The following is a 27,299-nucleotide window of genomic DNA, read 5'->3' as shown; positions in this document are numbered from 1 at the left end:
TTGAGTCTTCATCTATTTCTGTTAGTAGCAGCATCTGCTTAAGGAGCAGCTGTGCAGCTCCTGTGCTGACCCCTCAGTAGTGCTGTGGGTGAATGTGGATGAACTGCACTGGAGAGCTGACTTCAATTTGAAAATCCTTACTTACTTTTGTTTGTTAGGGGGTTTTTTTTTGTGTCCATACCAGTGCCCTGTTCTGATTTCCCCACATGATCTCACCGATAATAAGATGATCCCAGCTAAGTCTGTCATTTCCTAATGTTTATTTTGCAGGGTGCAGCTCTTATTAACAAACTTATCAGAGCATGATGGGTCTGCTTGTTATCTGCCCACCTCTTCCGTGTTACTGGTACAACTGTCTGTGTGTGGTTGCTTGAATTGGGGAACTGATCCAGGTTAAAAATAACTTGTGTCTAACTTCTTTTAATGTGTCATAAGGATGTCTGCCCACAGTGTATTACCACTGCTGCTTTGCAGAGCAAGGGGTACCTGGTAAAGTTGTCCTTGTAGATCATTCCACCTGCAGATGAGCAAATCATGCAAAGTATGGTCTTTTTCTTAGTATGTGGTTTAAGTAGCAGTCAAGTTGGTATTACTGTGAGTTGCTGGCGAAAAAGGTAGTTGAGCTTTTTTTTTCCTCACCATTACTTCATTCTCTTTGCTTCACTAGCATCCTAGTGACTACTGCCGGAAGGCCAGTTGATTCAAGTCATGGATCTGACAAAAGAAAACTCTGGAATATTTTTTTTACTCCTCATTTTTGTGAATGAAGGGGAGAAGCAGAGGTAACTTTTTCAAGATTAGGTGGTTGACTGTTTTGCTGCATGTTGGAAGATCCAATGTGAAGGAAATGTTGGGAGCCCACATGCTAGAAGGGTATGTGCAGAATTGTGCCTCTTGTGGGCTGCAGAGTTGCACTGGCTAATGTATACCCTGAAATGGAAGCACTGCTATATCTTGGTTTATTTACTAGTTTCTGTGATCTTTGAATAGGGGTAGATAAACAGCATGCAGAAAACATCCTCTTTTTAGAAACTTCAGCCAAACTATTTAATTTTGATAAAATTTAATCAACAAATTATAACATGAAAAACTAGAAGACATTGTCCCCATGTCCAACAGCTTCCCAGAAAAGGCATTTTATCACAAGATTAATTGCATCAGTATTTCTTCTAAAAGAGTACAGTTCTGTCATACCAAGTAGCACAATGTTGATAATTACCTATGTCACTTAGCTTTCGTCTTATTAAACATTTTGGTGACAAAAAATGAACTTAAGAAGTTCCCTATCAAATCACCAAAATCTTATATCTAACCTCATATTTGGCCTCCAGCTGTAACAGTAGCAAATGCTGTTCAGGGTAGTGATGGCTTTCACTCCCTTTATGCTTCCTCAGTATTCCCATTTGTTATATTACAGGTGTTGGAAGCTACACTTAGTCCATTTAATATCCCATATGAAGGCCATGCAACTCTTTCATCTCTTCTTGAACCTGTTGATATGGCCTGCTTTCACAACCTTTTTTGACAGCAAGCTCAAGTAGCTCACTGCCTGCTGAATGAAGAGGTGTATTCTTTATCTACTTTAAACTGATCCCTTACTGCTTTCATCAAGTACCCCTAAGTTCTCATACTGCAGGGTTTCATAACAACAGTTCTGCATTCAGCTTGTTCGCTACATTCCTTCCCGTGTCCTTTGTCCCTCCAAACTGTGGAGACCCTGCCTTGTGATGCAACTGCTGAAGCCCATTGTACACTTGCCTTTCTCTGCATTTTCCCTCACATTACTGTGTCCTTCTTAAGATATGAAGATCAAAACTGCACACAGTGCCCTGCACATGGGTATATGAAGTTCTTGTGTTGTGGCAAAGTGACGCCCTCTTTGTTCACAGTACCACTTCTGATGACCCCCAGTGTTTCCTGGATGCTGTAGCACATCGAGTCAGTGCTTTAAGGGAGACCTGCCAACAAGAACTTCGCTTCTCTTTACTGAGTTGTTGACTTAGAAATGAACTCTATAACTCTATTATGTATCATTTTGTCCTTATTTACAACTCACCCAAACTCGTCCTCTTGAAAATGTAATGGAGTCATTAACATAAAGTGTATTTCACAGCTCTAATTTTTAGTTGTTGTGTTCATTTGGAGGAAGGTGTAATAAAATAGCAGTAGTATGGAAATAGGAATGAATCTCTTACTTAGTTATATAAACACCTGAAGAATGGCTATTATACTGTTATACTTTAGGCTGGTTAGAGAAGTCTGAGGGAAGCTGGTCAAGGCTAAAGAATAGCACTGAGTGAGCTATGCCCATAGGAACCAATGCTTCTAGGTCTTCCTCAAATATATTAAGAAAACATTCCATTCCAACCAGTTACAGTGAGCTGCATCTTGAGGCATTTTGCTGGGTATAACAGATTATTAAAATGATAAGACAAATACATGGCAAAAAAAATTTCAATTTTGCCTGATAAATTTTCCAAAGTGTCTCTTGAGCAAAGCTCTGAATAAATAACTTGACTGTTTCAATAAGATCTTTTTAAAGCTAATTTGCATAGCTTTATCCCTCTGCTTGATTTGGTGGACTCTGTTAATACCTGAGGCCGGCTTTCTAGATTCAAGTCTCCTGCATGTGTTAAAGCAGAGCTTTGAGAAGGAACAGAATCTGGTGGCAGATAGTAATAGAAACATGGAATCATTTAGGTTGGAAAAGACATCTAAGATCATCAAGTCCAACCATCAATCTAACACTGCCAAGTCCAACACTAAACTGTGCCACAAAGTGCCACATCTACACCTCTTTTAAATGCCTCCAGGGATAGCGACTCAACCACTGCGCAGCCTGTTCCAATGCTTGGCAACCCTTTCTGTGAAGAAATTTTTCCTCATTGGCCTTCCTCCTGATTCTTACCCATAAAAACACTCAACCCTATTGTCACCATCACTAAGCTCTAGACAGTCAAAACACACCCTAACATAGAGGGCTATCCCACCGCCTCTCCTTCCTTGCCTATCCCTTCTGAAGTGTTTGCAGTTCAAGTATGTTCATGTTGCTCCAGCTGGTGAAATTAGAAGGCACAGGGTCCTAAGATGTGAAGACTAGATGAACTGTCCAGGTGTCCTCTACTTCCTGCTGTGTTATGCTCTTTGTCTTCATGGTAGTATTTGGCTGTCTGATTGAAAACTCATCTTGGAAATATTACCTACCTAATTAGAATAAAATAATCCTTTGATATATTATATTCTATTTTGCTAGATATAATATTGCAAATGGGGCTTATTTGTACCAATAATATAACTGCTGTTTTAATCCTAGATAACATTTACAATAAACCTATTTTCTTGTTATGGAGTTTTTTAGGGCCATTTTTGATAGTACCATTTCACTAGTTCCTTCACAGCTCAGGATTAAGCTTTCCTAATACAACAGCATGAACAATATCTACAAACCTCCTGTACACTTGAGAAACAGACCAGGAGTATCTTGGAAAAGGGTTTGTTTGTTTGTTTTTGTCTTGGTTTTTTTTTTTCCACCATAGGTGGTGCTGAGCCCTGTCCTAAATAGCAATGTTGCTAGTAAGTGTGATTACCAAAGCTGTGCTGCTGTAATGATGTTCTATTATCCTGGAAAAGAAATCCACAGGATATCATCCCTGAAACTAAGCGGATTAACTGTATGTAAATGTTGCAATTGAAATTAACTGGCATGCTGACTACTGCATCACACAGTTAATGTAGGAAATCCTCTTGGCTTAATGGTATGCTTACACACTGTTTCTTGGTATGTGCTTAAGCCATTATTTAGAGTGAATAAACAAAATTGTATTTTTTTATTGGGCAACAGCTAACCCTTTTCAAATTTTGGCTAACTTGCTATGTTAGAGACTTGATGCTTTGAATACTTTCAGAGAGAAGGTGTGGGCAGTTTTCCTTTAGCCTTTGTTTAAATCAGGAGTTGAAGATGAGCTCTCTATCTGTTGAGGTAGCAACGACTGCATTTACAGTAGAGGACAGGCACACGCACCTTGCTCTGAGGCAGACGCAATGAAAGGTCTGTGGGCTTTGTGTGTTGTGGGCTCTGACAAACTTTGTATGTTTGAGTCTGAAAGCTTTGGTGTTTCAGATTTGTCTTGATGATTAAACAGGACTCCAAAGAAAACATCCAGTGATGCTTTTAATACTCTGCATGTTCTTTTTCCTCTGATATTTTGTATATAACCTGCTGACATAAGGTTACTCTGGAAAATAGTACTTCTCTGGTTTATCCGTATGTGGTATCTGAACTTTGACCTGGTTATCGGCTTCCCTTTTTCCACTTGTTTTTAAATTCCTATAACTATGGATAAATAGTGTATTTTTAAAAAGATATTTTTCCTTGCTAGCTTGGTTGTAGATCCAATCTATGCAATTTATCTTCTGTAATTAGAGGTTTCTTTTTAACCTGCATGATTTACACTGTAGAGAATATATCAGATTAAGACCAAGTTTTTATGAGTTAGAGTTTCAGTTTGTGACAAAACTACTGTAATTGAACAAACTGTGGAGCATTGTTTCAACTGAAGAAACTATGAATTAATGTAATTCAAGCTGTGGCTGACATCTTGCTGCTCCCAAAAAGGTGAGGTATAATTCCTCCTCATGCTTCCCTTCTTCTCTTTCCGTCCACTGCTTCTCTGCTCCCAGAGATGTGGTTCCACCATCTTTCTTGGGTTTGCGCTGTTGCTGAACCCTTGTAAAGCTTGTTTGTGTCTATTAACCTGACAGAAAACTCTCTTGTCTTTACTGCTGGAGCTAATTTCTGCCAGGTTAGTGAGACTGACCCACAATCAGATCTGTCCAGTACCTGAGCTCGTGCCAGGTGGAAAAGGAGGCACACAGGTGGGAGGTAGAAGTACTCAGCTGTTCAGCAAACTCTTCAGGCCTCTGGAGACTACTCTGTAGCCTTCTTTCTCTATGCCCAGCACCTCTTGTTTGCAGTGGACTAAGAGTGTTTACAGTGTTGTTTATTGTGGCCCAGATTAGGTGACTTAACTTGCTAAACCAAAAACTCATTTGTGCACTTGATTTGGTAGTTCATGTTAATTGCAACAGGAAACATGAGAAACTTTTAAGCCTAAAGTTTTGCTGCTACAAAAAATAAGCTTGTGTGTGTGCTCTTATTTATGTTTAAGAACAGTCTATTTGTATATTAGCTCCAATGTTTTCATAAAGATGTCAGTGAACTTTAACTTCTGAATGTGATTGGTACAGTTTAAGTTGTTCAAGTGTTGTCTGATTCCCTGATTTTAATATTTTTTCATGCTGGGATTTGCTGCCTTCCAAGTAAAGCTATGTATATGTGTGCACACACATACTCTGGCCTAACGTGCCTGAGGTCCAGTGGCTTAGTCTAAGCTGTTGGTGGAGGTAGATTTAGCCTATTCTCACTGTCTCTCCTAAAGCAATTACTTGTATACAGTTCCACAAATCCAGGAGGTAACAGTTTAAGCCACCACAACTGTTTGTGTGAAGTGAGTTTGTTTCAACACTGACTGAGATTAAACCACACAAATGCACTATTGCCACTTCACACAGATTCCTCAGACATGATGAAATGTAGCTGAGTCTGGTGCTGCTTTACTACAAGAGGAGAAAATCTGGCACTTTGTTTTTGCTGTGGGAAGTCACCCTGTATTTAGCTGCTCACCCTTTACCCCAGCCTGGCTGGCCTCCCTGAGGCTCTTCTGGCAGAAGGAGACTGCTGAGGGCTGAGATGAATTAGTTGCATATATAGGCAAAGATGCTGTAAGAAAGCTTCTGCCTTTTACCCCCTGTGTTGTCTGGCACTTCAATTATTTCAGTTAGAGTGAAAAAGTCTTTGTGGGTGGAGAGTAGCTGGTACCAATCCCACAGACAACTTGGATACCAAGAAAGAGACAATGTACTGGAGTTTTATTTTGGGACTGCTTGACCTCATTTCAGGCAAGATTTATCTGTTTTTTAGCATTTTGGATTTGAGATGTGTCAGAATGGGAAGAAGAAAAAGGAAATAAATTTGGGGAAAACTGCCTGAGGAGAAATATACCTTCTTGGGTTTTTTTGGCTAAACACCAGTCTGCAAAAAGCCTGCAATGTGGTCTTCAGTACAAAATTAGCTCTTCTCTCTTAAACTGTTAAGGATTCCTCCAATTCCTTTGACAAGTTAGGGTATTGGCTCACGAACAAGCTGCTGAACCATGACTGACGTTTTGACTGTGCACTGTGCTATACACAGTCAGTACCTGTTAGTATGTTCATTGTGCTAGGTACCTTATTCTCCTAGCCTGTGGTGAATAGGAGGTAGCTTGTTCAAGCAGGGGGAGGCTCCGCTATGCTTGCCACAGGGGAAGACTATGCTCATGGGCTTTGACCACAAAGTTGTAAGGACACCGTAAGAGAACACCATAGCTTATAGCATGGTGGCTTTTTCATCTACCCATAGCTTTAGTTTAATTGAACACATTTTGTGAACTTAACCAAAAGAAAATGTTTAATATCCCCTCTTTCTGCCAGCTGGGTGAGGAGAAGGGCTTATGGCATGTTTGAACTTTGCTTACTGCTAACTTGCAGTGCTTTTTTTACTTTAAGGGAGAGTACAAAGCTGTGGTGGCAGAGTTCAGTGGGTAGGTTCCAGTGGTTTAAGTCAGCATGTTCTTGTTATAGAAAATAGAAAAACAGTGGGATAAATTCTAAATCCTGCAGATGTTTAATGACAGGTTTCAGCAAACTTACAAACTCTTCAAGTATGTACAATACCAGAGCCAGACACCATGGACAGTATATTTCAAAGAAATATTTAGAGGTTGCCAATGGAAGCTAAACTTTGAAAAACATGAAGTCACTCTTGAAAGGCTTCAGATTTGCTAAGCATCATGTCAACAGCCACCTATTTCTTGAAGCTAATGTTATATGCCTCAGTGAGGAAAATACTGTATAGTTATTAGCTTACATATGAAAGAGGGAAGCTTTTGCATGCAGACAGGGGAAAGTACTGTTGCATGTTTAGTATGACATTCTGCCCAATGTATGTTTCATCTTTTTATTTGAGTCTTCAATGAAACCTTTGGATTTTTCTCTTTCAGAATCGTAATGAAATAAAAAACGGAGCCATCCTTCGATTAACAACATCTCCGGTGAGTTACTATTCTGCTCTTCTCTTTCTTCAAAGTGAAGGTTCGATTAGTAAATCATTGTGAACTAATGGATGTATTTTTAAGCTTTATCCACAGTGTATCCGACAATCCTCCTGCAAAGGTTATGAGTTATGGAAGCAGGGGTGATATCTCTGAGTGGGTGGGGGTTTTTTTTGTGTCTCACTTTTCTTCTGCTGGGAACAACTTTCATGTCTGAGATACCTCTGTTTCCATGCTGACGTTGCAGCCTCACTCAAGTTGCTCCTTTTCTGCCCCAGAGCTCAAAGCCATGAAGCCAGGAGGAAGGGCAGGCATTTGAACCATAGAGACCTCTGTTGGTAGTCTCAGGTCAGAGCTTTCCTGCTCTCTGGGTTTGTGTTGAGTGTAGCAACTGTAACAGTGAGATTTTACAGGGTGGTGGGTTTTTTTGTTGGTGTGTTTTTTGGGTGGGTTTTTCTTAATCTTTTTTTAAAATTTTTTTCCGACACTATCTCCTTGCCAGCTCCTGAAAAGCATGGCAGAGTTGCTGGTTGCCTTGAAATGGTCCGTTTTCCTGCTGAGTTGAGCGGTACTAGTGCCACATGCTGAAAGCCACTATTAGTCCTGGAAGATGTATGTCTAAGGCAGCAGCAATCCCATTTTGTTGCTGACAACTGTAGTGTTCCACTAAAATGCTTTACCTCTTCATGGTGGTGTTCTAGCTTCTGCAGATTCAAAGCGTTATTATGACCAAACTCTGCCACCCAGTAGCTTATTAACAGAAAGCACTTCTCAGTGGCCAACTGGGCAAAGGCAAGAGATCTCCATTATCCTTCATCATCTTTTTCGGTGGTCTTTATATACAGAGTTTTACAGTCATAAAAATAAACAGCAGTTTAAGGCCATGGCTCTGTCAGAGTCTGTGTGACTCCAGTCTCTTGGCATATGTTGCCAGAACAGCCTTGTACACCGGGAAGCCACTCGCTGATGGAGTAAACCCCATTTGGTGGAACTTCTCAGAAACAGACAGCCCCAGCACCAGCTCCTTCTAACCTCTGGGACTTCTTAAGAACAAATATCCTCTCCAGTACTGCCCAGACTTGCGATCTCATGAAATCAAAACAACATCTGTGGTTCATCAAGAACCAACATGGTTCAAATGCACTGTATCATTCTTTTTGTGTAACCACAGCATGGAGTAACCCCATGAGATGACTCCTGGAATCCTCCCGTCTCAAAATCCACAACCAGTTGCACCATGCAAAACTGAAGAGAGGCTGTGCTGCCACTGATCTGTGAAAATGGCTGGCTCGCTGTCTTCATGATACTTGGATCAAGCAATTAGAAATGTGACCTACAAACACAAGAGACAAATTTTGGATGTATAACACTTTCTGCTACTACCTATGGGCAGGAAGGTGTGATTTTGCATAGGGCCATCATCTGCTTGGTCAGTTTCTTTGGGGATTTACTTTAGGGTCAGTTAACCAAGACAGGAGTCCTTAGGATGTTGAGATATTGCTTGTTGCTTACCAAATTATGGACTACTCTGGCACTGGCCTGCAGTTATGAGTGACTCAACCATCCTGTTTTAAGCTAAAGGCTGGTCTACTTTCGAGTATTCAGTATTGATATTTATCCCTGACCTAGTGTTTGTTTTCAAACTTCCTCATGTTTTTAAAAAGTTTTTTTAACTTTTTCCCAAAATTAGAGAGGTAGTTTAGAAGGTTTTGAAGGAACAGATTGGCTTTTGTCAGACTAGAGAGTATTTGTATTCTTTCAGTAGATAAAAAATGAAGTTCTGCATGTTCCCACTCTACAATAGTCTCTTTGCTCTTTAAGGTACTGTTGAAATGGTCATCATAGCAGTACCTAAAGTAGATAGATTAAAGGCTTCCAAGCTGTGGTTTTTAAACTGGTGACCTACACAGTGCTTGTCGTTTACCCTGAAAAGCTAACAGACCATCTGTTTCCATTTTTTCCTCTGAAATTCTGTATGAGAGCAACCGTAGTTGGAAGAGATAATGTGAAGAACAGGCTGCATGATACACTCCTGCAAAATGGGAAAGATGCTTTCTTAGCTGTTAGTACTGGGTGGGCAATGTTTTTCTAAGCATATGAAAATATTAAGATTCTGAATTCCTGTCCTCCCCTGCCCCCCATTATTTCTATTGTACAACAGTATAAAGCTGAAACTATCTTTCCCCTTCCACTAGAAAAAGAAAATCATACCAATAAAAATGCTTTATGAAAAGGTGGAAGAATTAGGAAAGGAGAGAAAGATTGAGGGAATTTAAAAGAAACCACATATGGATTATGCAGTGTCTGGGATAGTTTCAGAAAGGCCTGAGCTGCCTACTTCCTGACTGTTGTGGGGAAAAAAAAATCTGTCCTGAACTTTAGAAGTCTTTTGAGGAAACCTTTTTTTCCTTGAAGAGTTGAGACGAGTTGAGTTGACCAATTCTGAAGGCTGCATGAACTTGAAATGCTTTTCTAGTGATTAATTTTTATGCAGTTTATTACCATGACAGCCAGTAGTCTGGCTGTACCCATTCACAGTTGCATGGCCTGAGTCATAGAAATTTGGGTGAGAAGGATGAGATATGATCTTTTTGAGTCCTGTTGTCATAAGCCTCAAATGTTTTTATTGCTCATGTACCCAGAGTAGATGCTATTAAAGATTAAAAGGAGAGAGAGAAGACAGGTAGTTGTATCTAGAAGTAGAAAACCATAATTTTTTGGGTTGTTGTTTTTAAAATCAGGATTTGAAATCTAACTCCTCAAATCTAAATGTTAAATACTTTCTCTTTTTTAATCTCGAGTTTGGATTATTTTGTGTGTGCATACAGGGATCTTTTTCTGAAAACCATTGTTAATATTGCAAGGGCAAAACTGCAGTTATGGCGTGCTGCTAAATCCATTATAAATATTTGCCTTGAGAGATTTACAATGTGCCTATTTTAAATTTCTTTGAGTTAAAGGTTTGCAAACGCCAGTCGTTAGGCCTGGTGGGAATTTGAACTGCTTCTTTGTTTCCGTAGGTCTGTTTGCTAAGTTTGTGCCATTCTCTGAAAAGCTGTTATTTCTAAACAATGCTATTTTTTTCCCCTCTATAAACCGCTCACCACACAGACACTGTTTCCTAGGTAACTTGAGTACAGATTGAATTTCTCCCATATTATCCTTGTTCCTATATCATCTTTCTTATTTATTTTAACCTCTCCTATCGTCTTTCTTACCAATTCTTTGGGCTGTTGTGTGTTTTTGCAGTTTTCCCTGACCTGTTTTCCCCCTTTGTCTATTTGCATTTCTGGAGGGACTCATCAAAAGTTTCTTATGCAACATTTCTTTGTATTTGAACATATGTGACAGTTGAAATGCCATATTTCTATTGCCTGTTTTTTGATACCCATATTCCAGTGCAAGGTGGGTAGATGTATAAATGAGCTGTTAATTGCTCCCGAGTGTGAGACTGATCCAAAAGGAGTTTTGTGTCCTGCAATGCAGCAAGCAGAGTCCAACCTTTTAGTCTGTGCAACTGCAGGATTTCTTCAATCAGATCCTGCAAATCCTTCTTTAAAGGACTAATCTTTTTTAAAAGATGCTAAAATACTGGGAAAATTAAACTAAAGGAACTGGTTTCCTGTTTTTATTTAATGATTTTCTAACAGAAATGGTTATTTGAACACCCACTGTTTATTTAAAGGTAGCTTCTTGGGCACTTACAAAACATGCCTTGCTCATTAACTATATACCTTAAACCGTGAGTCAAGGGGTAGCCTTTTCTGATGTGTTTTTTTACGGGGCCCGATAATTAATGTTTTTCACATGTTTTTCTTTGGTCCCCTGGTCAGAGATCAGTTGAATTTTCAAACTTGGAAGTTGTTTGTAGGCTGATGTATTAGCGTTTTGAGCAATCATGTAAATAAGGGTGTTCAGTAATAGTCATCACAGTGTTTTCTCTGAATGCTTCTACAGATAGGAGGAATGTGGGTTTTTATTTATATGTGATCTAAACAGGTTTTTTTAACCTATTACTGCTTATAAATCTGAATCCATTACCTCTAAATAAATGTTTGAGGATTTGGTCTATAATCTTTGCTCTACAACTGCTTTAATATATTCTGTAAATGCATAAATTTTTGCAGTTCTAGCCTGTGATTGTGCTTATGTTTATCATGTAATGGTAAATTAGTTGTTAATTGAACTTTATACCAGAAGCATTGACCATGGACGCCAATAAGCCACTTTTATATTTGTCTTCTCATAGTACAAGACAAAGATTAGAGAAGTGGAGTTGGGTTTTGTCTTTTTACAGATAAAGGTTTAATTTCATTTTTTCATGTTTCCAAAGATATGTTTTGAATAGTAGGCCAAACGGATTGTTTCAAATGCAGCAGGAGGGTAAAAATGCTTATAAAACATTGAGAAGTGACTACTGATTGCATAAACTTATTTTAGACATCTTTACATAATACATATGCTTATGCATCTGTAATGCTTTTGTCATGGATTTAGTAAATGACTCTAGATGTGACCATTTCTCTGTTTCTGCTCCCATAATTGTGTATTGTGATTCCATAGGACTGCTCAATGTGTCATGTCTGTACAGGGCTTTAGATGTGGAAATTTTGCTTCAGTATTCTTGTAAAAGATGTTAGCAATTAATGTATGTACTAATTAAAATGGAATCTCATTACCTATCTGGCATCAGACGCTAGTCAGTCTTGGTGGGTCTGTTGAATCTGGTATGCACACAATGACAATTATGTAACGTATCGACTCCATTGCTCTCTGACATATATGCAGTTCTAGGTGAAGTAGCAATAACAATCCAGGAAAAGGCAGCAGTTTAAACCACCTTGGCATTTCAACACTGAGCAATTTCAATTAAACCACAGAAATGCACCTGTTTGGTTAGTACAAAAGTGTATTTGATAGTTACTGATGGTCTGAATGCCCTTTTTCTAGCAGAATGTTGACTAATGCGACAGGAATCTGTAAAGGATAAAGAAGACAACTAATTACATAGGGGTAAAAGAGCAATTTAAGTCAATGGTCCAAATTTCTTCCATAGCACATTCATGTTTGATAGTGGTTGCTTTTGGATCTGTGACCTCCCTCTCATCCTTGTTGTATTTTGTACTCTGTAGAACCCTGAGTATGTCTGGTTAATAAGTTGCTTTCAAAGTTTGCACAAAGTATTCAGTGGCAAAGAAATGATAATTTGATTGGTAGAGTCTCTTGTTAGGATGATCTTGGGATTCTTAACCTCCAAATGGCTAAGTCTCTAAGCAAGTCACATCCTGGATTTAGGTCATTAGTTTTCTCTTTAAGCTGACAATCTCATCAAACTGCTCCTTTTAAGCACTGCTACTCCCTGTGGGCAACCTTTCTGGATGTCCTTGGAGCAAGTCATTTAAGACTAGACATGCAGTTTATGCCACTTGACAGCCTTTTGAAATGCTGGGGCTTCAACAGCACACGTTTTTGCAAGCTTCCCTTCCTTCTCTTCTCCTAAACAGGAGAGCAGTTAGTTCTGCCTTTCATTTACTTGAGAGCCACATTTCTGTTAATTCCCTCTAATGATTCTCAGTTGTGGAGGTTTATATATATATATATGTATATATTTATTCTTACCTGAATGATATTTCAGTAAGAGTACAGACATGGCAGCCAGCTCTGCTATTGCTTTAATGAGCTGTGCTCTCTGTCCATCCACTGATGGCTTGTAAATCATTAAAATGGCTCTCTGGTAAACATTCGGAGCATATTTCATCTGGGTTTCATTTTTTAATGCAGTCATAAGTGAGCTGTACATTCCATAAGCACGTATGAGTACTATGGCAACAAGAACTAGGAGGCTTGTGAGAACTGCATGATGTTCATCAAAGCAATATTTTCACCCATCAGGTATTTGGGACAACAACATCCAATGTGACTTTTATCCATGTTTCCAGTGAGACATATACCAGTACTCTTGCTAAGACAAATATTTGTTTACCCTTTATTCAAGATTTCCTCTGCCCTTGTCCGTTCTTTTTTCTTCCAATAGTAGAAGGAGCAAAGTTTATTGGATGCAGTGTCTTGCAAAACTTGTTTAATTGAAGAAAACTACAACTCTGTGTAAACTTTGGTGATAGAATATTGACATAGTCAGATAAAGCCTATGATGATAGTAAGTGCTCTTTTATGTGCTTAAAACAGGGCTGAACCACTTTTGTAGCATGGATTTTTGTGCTCTTTAGAGGGTACCAAGCTGTGTCTGAGTGAATATTTTGGTTTTAATCTGGTGAATTTCAAAGCTATCACTGACTGTGGAGAAAAGAGGATTAACCTATCTCTATTGATAGGTTGGTCCCACTCATGCTGCTGTTGTGCACTGTAGGTGAGCTGTTATTGCACATCCCTGTACTGGTGTTCTCAGTTTGGGGGAGAGGTAGGATTAAGTCTTTCCATGCTTGGTATTGATATATGTGTAACGGAAGTCTAACTGGACTGGCAGCAGCCCAAGGTGTTCATGCTAGGGCCAGAAATGTCTCCTCAAGAGGAAGGGTGAACCACAGATAATCTGATGTCAATGTGTATGAAGAGGAGACATTGTTAACACAGCACGTTTTGGTGTGATGTGAAGGGGTTTGGAGGAGGATGTTCTCCTGGCTCTACTTACATGTTTTCTTGCTTGCTTTTGTGCTATGCAGGCAATTGCAGTCCCTATCTGTTTGGCCACATCTCTGCTGCCCAAAGTTTGCCCACTCAGACTTACTGGTTGAGCAGCTCAGGAGAGCCACTCAGTCACACTGAACTAGCTGTTTTGTTCATCTTTTCTATTTGTTTCATTTTCACTGAGTCCAGGAGCTTTCAGAGGACCAGATTCCCATGGAAAGCTGAAAGAGCTGTATCCTTCAGTAGGCAGATAGTGGGGGTGGTAACTTTCCAAATCTATGGCAAGTAGAAGGCATGTGCACAGATCTTAATGAGCTTAAGGTTAAATTTGAGCAACCATGTCCAAAGTCAGGGGAATGCAGCTGCCATGGCAGTACTGAAGATTTTTCAGTGTTCTTTTCTAAGGTGGTCAGGAATTCAGACATTGCATGTACTCTGAGAAACAGTAATGTTTTGAGGATGCTTTGCATCTCTGAGTCTTCCTGAGTTTTTATAGTGGGGAATCTAGAGTAAGAAACAGCTCCATGAATGAGGGTGTTTGGTAAGGTAGGTGTTGGCTGTTGAACTTCTGGTTCAGGTAATAATAGTTGCTCTGAGTTTTTGTAGCTAATTATGCAAGAGTACTTGAGCAAGATTTTCTTCCCCCTCTCTGATGAAGGAAGAGGGTTGGAGGAAGTATTTTGTTGTTACCCTGGAAGTTGAAAGTGGTGTCTGTTTTCACTTTTTCCATGGGCTTTGGCAAATGGTTTACCCTACCACCTGCTTGAGAGATATTCTTTTAGTACTATTTGAATAGATGTTGCCATTTGTACCAGGGTGAATTTATGCTGATACTTTTGGTCTGTGTTTGGCCCCAGCCACCTGCAGTAGTTTATATTCTCCCTGCCAAGTTCACTGAATTCACTCCAGGGATTCGTCCTTGGAGGGAGAACTTCGGTATAAACTGGTTTAGTTGGTGTTCTGTGATTGGCTAATTGTCCTCCAAGGTCACTTGAAGGATGAAATTGATGAGGAGGGAGGAAGGCTCGACCCCCGACTCAATTAGAAAAGACTCCCAAAGCATACTGCGCGTGCGTTAGGGGATTTCCGAAGTTCTCACGCATGCACAAAAGAGATGCACTTACATAACCAGGAGGTGGGACTGAGGGCCTTTGGCTGGGCGGTGCTGGCCACACCTGGGAGGTTGTGGTCACTCAGTTAATTGTATAAAAGCAGATAGTGCTTCCTTGGAGTAGGGGGGAACTTCACACCGGGGGGGGGGAACTTTACATTGGGGAGCTAGGCTAGGTCAGGTCGATAAGTTAACTTTATGGGCAACAGCTGGGTACCTGGGGAAGTCATGCTGGGGGCTTATTTCTCTCCTCCTTCCTCCTTTTTGGGTTTGTTCATTTTGTTGGCCACCTCTTGGTAATAAATATTAGTTTTTGTTAAGCTTTTAACAGTGTCATTGTTTCAAGCTTCAGTATGTCTCGAACGCTCCCTAATACACCATTACACAGAGACTCTATAAGCCCTTGTTTCCCCATTAGAACTCAAATCCATTGGTAGAATAGGTAACTTAGAGTGGCAGAAAGACCTTCTGGTCGACAAGTTTCTGCCTTTTTATAGGTAATGTAACTGCTATTGGTAATGTAACTGTAAATGCTAAGCTGCGTCACCCTATACTTTAGGCATGAAAAAGCTCAGGACTGAAGATATTCCATTTCTTCTCAATACTCTCTTAACTGAAGACGTTAACCACAGTCATACTAACTAGAAGGTATTCCTCCCTGTACATGCTCCTTACCACATAGGTTCTGGCCAAATGCTGACTGGAGACCATGCATTAATTTTTCTTTGTAAAAGTGAGAAGTAACAAACCTTGCTGAGGACAGTGGAACACTTAACTTACTAATGGTTTTTGAAGCAATCAAAGTTATGTAACTAGGAAACTGTATCTGTAATAACACAGTGCTGTTTTTTTTCCTGGGCTCCTTGTTTAAATGTTCACTTGCACTAAAAATGACTGCTATCTCAGAATCTTGATCTACAGAGATGACCATCTCTGTGAAAAGTATATTCATTACTTGAACAGAAAAGGAATTGTCTGTCAGCACAGCCCTTTCTTCTATATTTCTTCTCCAGCTGAGACAGAATAAGCATCATCTCAGAGAAAATAACTCTCAGCAGAATTTATATTTAATTTGTTTTCCTAAGGACTCATAGCCTCTCATTCAGCTTTCATTGGGTGCAGGTAAGAAATGAATTTGAGGAAATAGAGTTTTGCAAGTATCTCTATACATAGTGAGGAGGATTATTTTTCTAAGAAAAGTATTGTCTAGCTAGCTATTAACTGAAGCTTTTGAATATTCCGTTCAGGTGAGTAAAAGCATCAAATTGAAAATGTGAGATATATTTTAAAGTATTTGCATGGCTAAAGAGAGATACAATTTAATATGCGTTATTTAAATATTTCTTTAGCTTTTTATCACTGATGTCCATTTTAAATTTCACTCTCTCATCCTCTATTTAAAACATTAATGGGCATAATAGCCTAACATATGAGGATATTGAACTTACATAAAGATGCATGACAGATAATATCATAGTCATATGTGGAAAGTAATTATTCCTATGCTCCTCATTGAGAGTATGTGAGTTTTTGAACTCACTGACTGTGAACAAAAGAAGAGGGGGAGGAAGGAGCAGAAGACGTGAAGCTGTTCTCTATTTATATAATCTGATTAGGACAGTATATGGTCCTTGTTGTTAAAGGTCATGAGAAATGTGTAAACTGAGTAAGCATTGACAGGAAAAAATGTGCCGCTGTTATTATACTGAGATGGTCTGATGCAATTTGTTTTATTTTGATTTCTACTTTTATTGATGTGACACATAAGCTCTTCAAGCCAAAGACCATCTTTTGTAATGCTTCCATTTTGCCTGAGACAATGGGATATCTATCCATTGCTCATCTGATGATTCTACAAGAGTCCGAATAATTATAGGTAATAATGAAGTAATACACAAGTAATATACTTTTATGAAAGTAATTTGTATTTGAGCTACTTTTCTGAGCATGGAAGTGTTAAGTATCATTAGGATTAAACATGGCTATTGTTCCTACTTAATCTAACGCTTTATTCATGATTTTCATTGTAACAAAAGCTTTTTTGTTGTTTTTGTTTTTCTGTGTTTTGTTTCTCTCTTAGGCTCAAAATGCTCAGCAGCTCCATGAGAGGATACAGTCTTCTAGTATGGATGCAAAGTTAGAAGCACTGAAAGACTTAGCCAACTACTCACGGGATGTTACATTTGCCCAAGAATTTATAAACCTCGATGGCATTTCCCTCCTAACGCAAATGGTTGAAAGTGGCACAGAGTAAGTATTCTGCTTAAATTCTGATGTTCCTTCTGTATGGGGTGATTTCCTGCTCACTTTCTGAGTGCCTGAAGTTTTTCTGTATACAATTTCTAAAATTATATAAAATTAAATATCTGATGAGTTCTGGGCTTCTAGGATAATATGTTAATTATCAATGAGAATATTTCTGTTTTAATTTCCCCTTACAATGGGCTAGTGGGGACTCAGGGTGAGCAAACTAGGAAGTCACAAGTACCCTCTGTGCCATAAAATTTTGGGAGACTGAGGTCCTAGTTTCTTCTCTACTATTGAAAATTTGATAAACCATTGATAGTATATTTAAAGGCTATATTTAAAGGATATATAAGTGATGTAATCTGAAAACCATGTTTCAAATTTCACATTACTGAGAACATGTGGGGTAAAACCCACATGTAAAAAGTGCATTATTTTATTTCCATTTTTTTAATTGTTTTGATCCTGACTGGGATTTTTCAAATAGCAGTGGTTTTTTTGACATGAAATTGAAAGATAACCTCTGAAAATACACTTATTCTTTACCAGAACACCTTATCAAAATTCACCGTTGGTGAAATTCAGGACCATAGTCCTGAGTTAGTGTCCATTGGCTTAATGTGGATTGTTGCACTCTTAAATTATGTTCTAACAGGAGGCTTTTGCTTTCAAATAAGAGTTTTAGTCCTTTGCAGTCAGTGTCAACCTCTACTACACATGAAGAAATCAACAGTACCCATGCCCCTTTTGGAGAGAAAGAAAATGCTCTGAAAGTAAATTTCTTATTCGCTGGTGGTGTTCAGTCTTGTGAGCCAGACTCCAAAAGTAAATTGCTGAAATCAGTCCAAAACCCCTCACAAATGTGCTCATATTCCCTTGGATTCAATGAAGTAAATAGTGGTAGGAGGTGAAGCAAAAGTAGTAAATGGACTTCGAAATGGAACGCAAATGGTCTCTGAGGGTCCCATACAAGATATACTGGTGATCTTCCACAGAAAAATTAACTACTTTCTAGAATCCAGTAGCCCACAGATTGGGCAATGTAAAAGCATGCTCTAACTGATCCCTGCCTGTCATGTGGTCAATGTTTTATTGGACTCTGAATCCTTATTGCCTAACTCCAGCTATATACTACATTTCCAATAGCTCGTGGTTTCGTCTTCAGCATTTTGGGGCTATAGTAATTTAATGTTTGCAGTGATGTGGTCTGTGGCACACATCACATGTTATGCCACTTTAAAAAATGCTTCTAGTTATCAAATTTGTCAACCTGTCTTATATTCCTATAATATTTATTGTTCAGGGACCAAATTAGATTTAAAAGCAAAGACAAGTTTAAGTTTATGTAAACATATGTACACAGTTGCTGTACTAATTAAGAAATATACTGAGTGGGCAGGCTCATATGTGCCTATAAAGATCAGAACATAAGCAAATTAAAAGTCATTGCCCCCGTGGTCTATTCATGACTTTATTTAGGTTAAATAGTTTAACTTACTGCACTGCTGAAGATATTTAAACTAAAACACTTTATATTCTATTGAAACAGGCAGGGAACATTAACATTTTTTATAAGAGTTCCTTTTAGCTGCACCAAGGCTAAAGGAAGTGCCCTCCTCACCCTTCAGATGTGTTTGTAACACTGTTTTGTTAGCTGTGGGATGAGCCAAGTTGCAGCAGACTGGTCTGGATTAAAAATAACTATTTGAGAGGGAAGCAACTTCAGGCAGCAGCACCGCTGCTGAAAGAACTGCTCAAAAACTACACCCTGATAATAATTCCTGACTGAAGGTATAAGTTCTAAATCACACAGCAGACTTGTAAACTGGACATATGGGCAGAGTTTATTGCCTTTTTTTTATTTATTTTTTTAAATTTATTTTGGAAGTGGCTTGCATTTGGAGGGATTTAAGTCTTTTCTTTTTAGCTAATGTAATGTGTCATCAAAGATGCATTGATCGATCTACCTGTCTACTCTATTTATCAGTGTTTCTGCCTGTGGGGAGAAACACTCTCTAGATTGGACATTGGACAAAGACTCAGATTGTGAGAGTTTTCAGCAGATTCACTTGCTGATGAACTCCCAGTACTCACTGCAGGCTTTAGTGTTCAGCAGCCTAGACGTTCTGCAGCCCTGAGGGTGTCAGCAGGTCAGGTTTTTCCAAGTCTGGTTTTTCAAAGGGAGTTGTAAAGCAAGGACATCTGTGCTACACTGTACATTCACTTCCGCTTTTATACTGTGCATCACTGGCTGATGAGTGCATACTTAACAGAACTTTGAATTTAATGAAAGTAGCAAACGTGCACAGGCTCAACAGCCTAAGCCTGCCATGGTGCTGCTGTTTTCTTTTCTCATCTGACTTCAAGCTGATGAACCCATTTCTCCTCTTCAGGGTCTGACACTTCTTGCTATGTCAATACACTGAGGTAACAGAGAAACTACCTCAGAACAACTGTTTCTTTGGGTGGCTGGTTTTGGTTTTTGTTGTATTTTTTGGTGGTGGGTTTTGGTTTTGTTTTTTTTTGGTTTGGTTGGTTGGTTTTTGGGGGTTTTGTTTGTTTTTAGGGGTTTTTTTGGTTTTTTTTTTGTTTTTTTTTGTTTTTTTTTGTTTTGTTTTGTTTGTTTTTTGTTTTTTGTTTTTTTTTTTGTTTTTTTGGTGCCCTAGACTGTCAAGGAAAAGCAACTGCGGTCAGTCAGTTGTCCTCTTATGTTCTCTGTTCCTGTTTTTGCTTAGACTGTCTCGAATACTGTTAATAAGAGGTCCCCTGCAAGGTGCTCGCTGAAGGTACAAATCAGGCTGAAGACCTCCTTGCCATTAGCTCCCACTCTGGGCTGAGCACCCTCAGCAATTAGGGTTGTGTGGCTGACCAAGTCACTGAAATGCTTCAGAAGGAAAACCTCTCTCCTTTGCCTTGCACCATTACTTGCCCAACGATCATTTAAGTGTCAATAGGTGAACCTACCCTAACAATTATATTGGCATTATAAAGGGCAGGGGGCAGGTATTAGAGGAGGAATGAGGATCGAAATTTCTGAGAGGGGCAGAAACTTCTTTGATGGCCCAGTTTTAGAAAGCAACATACTTTGTAAAGATATATTTAAGGTGTATCTTCACTGTGGAGTTACCATGGCCACCTTTGAGTTACTAATGTTGAGCCAGCCTTGTCTGAGTGAGGCTGTGGCTCAACCATAAGAAACGTAATGGCTTGATGATACTAAGAGATAATCCAGCTCCCTGCCCCCTTCTCCCATTTCTTGTGTGTTAACCCTAGCTCTTCAGCCCAGTCTTGCTTTCTTCCTGCAGCAGGTTCTGGTATCTGAGTGTTTTACAAAGGCAATCCAGCCTTGTTAACTTGTTGCACAGTACTAATTCTGTTTTGGGGAGTTAGTTTTCTGCTTGGTTTGGGACTTGAAGAAGCAAGAGAGGAAATGGGCATGAGTGGATGCGGGAAAGGCCCTTTTTCTGTGGCAGCAGACCACTACATTGGCTTAGGTGCATCATTGAGCCACAACCTGAGAGCAGGTGTGTTATGAAATAGTGTGAGTGGCTGTCTCTGCTCTTGTATTGCACTCTGCACTTGTATTGGCATTAAGACCCTGAGGGGGTCAGCAGGGATGGGACATACCCCTCTAAGTGCTTTCCCAGCTGCCCTTGGGTTAATGCAGCTGAGAACAGCCCTGCATCTGTAAGCCCAGGCTGAGCGGTGCCTCTGTTCATGGTGTACTGCAACTGTGCTAAAAATTGGTGAATTTTGTTAATTCAAGCTTTATTCTCTATTTTCCCCAAAGGGGCAGGCAGTGCTCATTAAAAGTACATCATGCTCAGTGCAAAGTTGCTCTGAGGTTTTCTTTGAACGTGGAACTCATGTTAGAGGCAGCTCTTAAGTTATAATTTGAGTGTGTAATTAAGTTTTAGTGGGCAGCCTCTGGAAAACGAGACTCCAGCTTTTTACACAACTTTCACTGAGGAAGAGGCCTATGCCTTATTTATAGTTGGCTCTATTTATTGTGCCTCTTAGTCATTATTTCAGTGAAGCTGATTACTATAAAAGTACAGTGATGAGAGTAGGAGAATGTAAGTCCCTGGATTTCTAATTACTTCTGCTTCATTTTGCAGGTGATGAAAAGAAGTAGTAATATAAAAAGTTGACAAGAACTAACAGTGTTTCCTAGTTAATTTTCCATACGTTACATTCCTGAATATTGAAGAAAATTAGAATTCATTAGAGAATAGCCTTTCCAGTTTCCTGATGAAAAATAAGAAATTGAGAGAGTTTATTTTTATGTATGTTGTCAAAAGTGGGTTTAATACTATGTGTAGTTACCATAATTTGGGCCAGATCTCCTTGAGTGCCTGCTGCTTAGAGCAAATACACTGTAGTCATGGTTTGTGCTGGGACAAAGCCATAGGAGTTGGTGGTAAGCAGGTTATAGAGTGCATGGGGCCCTAATGAAGCTAAGAGTGCATCTTGTCTATATGAATATATTTATATCAGCAGAGATGCAACATATCTCACAAACTGTCTACATGTATCTTGATCTTGTTGATTGAGATGGCTTATCTTTGTTTTCCCTACAGGCTCATTCTTGATTCCACAGCATTGCTCTGAGTCTCTTACTAACCGAAAAAGAAAAAAAATAGATGGTTTTATGTTTATTTTTATGGTTTGGGTGATCTATAAATTATAGCAGAGACTGCAAGACAAGTTAGGTCATGAAGAAACAGTAAATACTGATTTCACTTTATAATTATCCCTGATGTCCAATAATTTCTCAGACTCTGTGCATTTGTAACACCAAAGAGTGGGGTGGGTGTGCACATACAGTTATTTTCCTTTTCTTAGACTTTTCAGAAAGAGATTTCCATAGCACTCCTAATGCTGAATTTTTGTCTGAAGCCAGTTCATGCCTAGTTAAGAGGAGCTAAAAATGCAGTCTGTTTGGCTGGATGTACAGACGATGTAAAGGGGAAGTGTAAGGGTGTCCTGCTTCCACTTCCCCACCCCAGACTGCAATGCCCTAAAGTGAGTCAGAAAGAGAGCATTGCTATTAAGTCCTAGTTATAATAATGACTGAGGAAAAATATGTTCAGGAACCAAGTGGAAGAAAGAGTCATATCTCCTTGCTACCCCATCTGAGATAACATAGTTTGCTCATTCAGAGCTGCATTACGTAGTCGAGCCTAGAACTTGTATTTCAGAAAATCCTGTCTGTATAGATAAATAGTCTTTCTGATGTAGCAGAAGACTGGAAAAGTTATAGGTTTTTTTGTTGATGTATCAGGAGAGTTGTGTGACTGGGACAGACTCACAGCCTTCATTTGTCGCAGGGTATCTTGTCTTGAGGCCTGGTCCGGTGGGGGAAGAAAGACGCACAAGACACACAAGACACACAAGGATGGTGAGACGAGATGTCTGCCTGCTCAGTGCAGCAGGCAGCCTTTATTGAGTTTGCCAACTTCACACACAACACAAACATATTCCCACAACAACACCCAGGAATCCAAGCACCTGCACATTATCAAACCGTCTTAACCTTGTACTCCCTGCAACCCAAGGCCGTGTCCATGGAAACCATCTAACCAGCTCCACTGCTTCCATGGAACACGGCCTAACTTTTGCACTGCCTCAAACTTTAATTGTGGGGCTACGACTTCCCCCCACATTCATTAGAAGGAAAAAACTCCTTGTAGTACCTTATAAAGCAAGAAAAGGAAATGTAATTCACACACCTAATTAGTGAAAGACCGGAGAGTTGATAAAAGGAATCTGTATTTATTTTTGATAACAGTTGTAATAGTAATCATCATCATCATCATCTCATGACTGGGAGGAAGGCCTATGCAGAATTTTCACCATTTTTTTAATTGGCGTTATCGTGATCTCTATCACTTGTCACTTGGCTGAAATAACACATAGTTTTTGCCAAAAAAATGAGACTATGCTAAGTTTAACTGTCTTGACAGTAACCAGAATTGTTTCTGCTGCTGTTGAGAAGATTGTTCTCCAGACTTCTGCTTTATTGATGACATTGTGCTGAGCAGCTTATACAGTCATACAGCCATGGCACAGGACCACACTAGTTGATGCTGCTTGGACAAGATTGCAGATAGCCTGGTTTTAATTTTAAGATAGTTGTAATTGCTTAGTGTGCAAATTGGAGAAAAAAACACTTGCTTTAAATTGTGATGGTTATTAAATTTTGTCATCTTCCTATTGGAAATAATAAATGCAGCCAGATCAAGTTCATGTAAGCTTCTAAATAAATGTATATTGGTATGTTTTTTGAGTCTTGACTAAGAGGAGCCTTCTATTGAGCACATGTGGTTGTAGAGTTGGCAGCTGTACAGCTGGAAGTCTCTGAGACAGCAATTGTGCATGATTTAAGGACAAATTGCATTGTTCAGTGAAATTCTAGCTCTTGGCTTGTCTTACAGAGATAATACTGTATACCAGCCCAGTGGAAAACTGAAGACAGATTGATTTGGAATTATTCCGACATTAACACACTTTTCGGGACAGTTGCTCACATACCTGCTGATGGTTTTTTCCATCCCAGTCTGATGAGTATTTCAGTAGTGCTGTCAAAAGGTTTAAGCCGGCATTGCTCACAGCACTTGTTCCTATCCTGCTTTATCTGAAGAGTTATGCCAGTATAGTTCCTACCAAGCTGGACTAGAAAATTGGTGTAGATTATGAAAAGTTATAGTAAAGGCTACTTTTAATGTCATATTCCTTAACCCAGTTCACTTCCCTGATTGAACTCACAGCATTGCCCCATAGAACAGTTGTGCAAGCGCAACTCAGATAAATGGAAAACGAATTTTCAGAGGATATGAACAATACTAAACTAGTAGGTTTTTGCCACTGTATAAAAAGTAGTTCTTTTCCACCCTTCCTGGCTACTGTGTATTCCCTGCTCCCTCTCTTGGTCAGCTCCAATGCTTTACAGCCATTTGTGTGAAGCTTCACTTGGAAGCATAGATTACTTAATCCAACATTGCTGCCCAAATCAATTCTTGTCCAGCAGGAGTTTTATGGAATCTTCAATTCTTAGTGTTTCTGTAATGTCGGGAGAGGATGACTATGAGGCAAAAATGCAAAAGAGTGTGTAAAATCAGGTAATGCTACTGTGGAGATGGTAAGGGCAGGAGGATGAGAAAAGGCTGCAGCCCTGTCTTTCAGTGCCGTTTCCATAAAGGAGGCAAGTGGAGTAGGTTTTCTTTTGGGAGTGGTTTTTTTTATTGGTTTACTTTTCTCCTGCTTGCTCTAATTTGGTTTTATTTCCCCATCAGTCTTCAAACTTGGATTGTACCCTCCCTCTCAGCACACACAAGTATAATTTCTCTTATATCCTTTACATATACATAGCACACACTGTATGTTTTAAATAAAAGCCTCATCTAAGATTGATCCGTCAAAGATCACATCTTTGAAGAGGGAGAGCTGCTGCTCCCTGCACTCTCCCCCCACCCCACCCCACCCCACCCCCGCCCAAATGCTTTTTCTCTAGGGTTGTTTTCCTTACTTTGTCTGTGTTTGGGAACATTTAAATGACCGCTGTTAAGTCGTGATATCAACACCCTGTTGACGGGAACGGGAAAGAGGAGACAGTTATACTGGGTTTTGTTTGGCAACCACTTCTGTAAAATATGATAAAAAGAGTAATTCCAGCAGTGAATTTATATTTCCAAATATTCTCCAGAGTACCAAGGTGGACAAAACCAATTTTTTTTTTTTGTTAACTCTAGGCAAAAGTGTAGTATTTGAGGAACCGGCAAAAATAAGGGGAAGAGCTTAAAATCTCCACTTCTGTGACCTTCCAGGATGTTTTTGTCTCTTGGACTGTGGTGGCTGTGGGATGTCGTGGTGGCTGTGAGGACTCTGAGTACTGCTGCGTAACTAAATAGTAATTTTGCACATTTCATCCGAATAACTTATTTCGACCTCAGGCCAGAGTGATTCCCAGACTTAATTTATATGTGATAGCCGCACCTGCTACAGACAGAAGCCAGAAATTTGTACTCGTGTATTTGTCTTGTATTCCTAAACGCTGCCTGTTAGCCAGAATTTGTGCTATCCTTGTGTTTGCCTGAAAAGAAGTAGCCAAACAGTGATTTACTGTGCTTAGCAGGTCATTCATCCATCATACCATCAGTTTTCCTGTATAGGAGGAAGGTTTTGTGAAATCTTCCACCTTTGTTGATAGTGGCCCTCTCTGGGGTCATACTGCATGAAAAACTTTTATCCGAAGTGGCACTTAATACTATTCTACGTTTGTTTAAGCAGTGCAGGCTCAGAAACATTTGTTGTGGTGAAGTGGTGTGACTGCTTGGTGTCATTATCTCCAGTGAGTCCACACTGGCTTCCACAGTGGGACAACATTTTAGTTGTTCTTCCTGGTGCAGACAAGCCCTTATTGTGCACTGTAGGTTACCCTAGTTGGGGTTTAGATTTGAGGTATCTGGTCTTTGTACAGCAGTTTTTGCATGTGAACAGATAGGATTTGGTCCGGTCAGGTCCCTGGTAAGCTGTTTTCCATTGGAAGCTGCTCAGGATTTTACCTGCAGTATTTGAACAAGTAGTAAGTCTCTATGTCTTGGGGAATTCCAAAGGGAACTGCTGCTCCTTTGGATTCAGTTGGAAGCATCACGAAGTTCCTTTGAGGCCAAACAGGGAACATATCATGGTAGCAAAATGTCTAACCCAGTAATTTGTCCTTCATGTTTATTTTGCATTATGCTGGCATTTCTGTTGAGATTTCTCCCTGTATAAAAATTGCTGTCTGTTTTTGTCTTTCACCACTGTAGAATCTCAACCTTTCACAACTGCTATTTAATTTACCCTCATACCGTTTGTTCTTTGGCTGTGGTTTTGTTCCCATCTGTGCAAGTGCAATTGAGGGATGGTTTCTTTAAAGAAAAAAAAAAAAGATAAATATAAGTATTGAGCTAATTACAGTGTCTAGATCAGTAAGGGGCTTTCAGCAGTTTTGACCATACCTGTGGTAACTCACCAAGAAGGCTTTTATGGAACTGTTTGGTTGCTACCACAGAGTCAGACCTCTGGAAGAAACAACAGTTATGTATATATAGAAAGAGGAAGGCTGATGGAGGTGGCAGACTGTACTTAGTTCCTTTCCAGGCTGACTTGCTGGAAGAGTTAGCTTGGCTACTCCTTCAGCAGTGACTTTTGCATGGTCTGTGGGTGAACATGAGAGGAACTCCTGCTCATGCCAGGTCCTTCTTTATTATGTTTTGGTTTGATAATGGATGAAAATAGCATACACTCCTTTAGAGAACAGCCTCCACATCTTCAGTGGCAAGTCTATCTGTAGTCATGCTGTCCTGTGTTGCTGCAACATTTGATGTCCTACATTGATTCCTGCTTTAATCACACCAAAGCAACAGAGATCAGTAGAAATGGTTTGGGTTAGTACAATGGTTATCTTTGCTCTGGAGTAAAAATTTTCTTTGTATTACTTCACCAGAAAAGTCATATAATTCAGTTATTTCTGCACATTATACTAAATTTATTTTTCTTTTACTTTGCAAGTCTTCTGACATCAAGTTAACTGATTGCCAGTTAACTCATGATGGATAAGAATTCTGTAAATGCTAAGAGAGTGGCTGTCTAAATGTGTTGTTCTAGGCCTCAGACCTTTATTCTTTAATCCATGTCTCAGTCATGGAGAAAATGCTCCTGATTATAGCCTATGGGGAAAACCTCTGACAAAACCCAGTCTGTCCTTTGAAGTGCTACCAGTTGGCAAACACCACACTTGTTTCTCTATCAGACAAACACAGCACCAATTTTACTTGCTGCTTAGCCGAAGTCAGTATCTGGATGAAAAGCAGCTCTTTTAAAACTGACCTCAGTAGAGTGCTATGAAGTTTGGCTAACATGCTGCAGAAGGTTACAAGGATCCATGCACATTTGAGAAATGACAAAACCCATTTGTGGTGGTGATTGTTTTTTGGTGGCTTAGCAGTCTGCCACAGCAAGGAAGCATTGCATTTGCAGAAGCACAGGAGTGACATTCTGCCGAAGCTGGAATCTCCTACTATGGAAAATGCTTTGAACTCTACTGCTCATAAAAGCATGTTGAGGGTATTTTCCCCTGCTTTTTAGGACTGTCTGATAATCAG

General features: G+C 39.5%; 1 protein-coding gene across 2 annotated transcripts in view; it reads left to right on the top strand.

The window, feature by feature from the left end:
- Positions 1–27,299, top strand: part of ELMO1 (engulfment and cell motility 1) — a 314,601-nt gene that overhangs the window by 73,438 nt on the left and 213,864 nt on the right. For both annotated transcript variants that reach the window (XM_027675681.1, XM_027675682.1), the window contains exons 6-7: positions 7,098–7,148; positions 16,985–17,154. In XM_027675681.1, coding sequence (XP_027531482.1) covers positions 7,098–7,148; positions 16,985–17,154 — 221 coding nt within the window. The remainder of the gene's footprint in view (positions 1–7,097; positions 7,149–16,984; positions 17,155–27,299) is intronic.

Source organism: Neopelma chrysocephalum, unplaced genomic scaffold (genome assembly GCF_003984885.1).
Source record: "Neopelma chrysocephalum unplaced genomic scaffold, ASM398488v2 Primary Assembly neopelma1_26, whole genome shotgun sequence".
In the NCBI taxonomy this organism is placed as follows: Eukaryota; Metazoa; Chordata; class Aves; order Passeriformes; family Pipridae; genus Neopelma; species Neopelma chrysocephalum.
The sequence above is the reverse complement of the archived record's forward strand: the minus strand, read 5'-3'. Positions and strand labels throughout refer to the sequence as shown.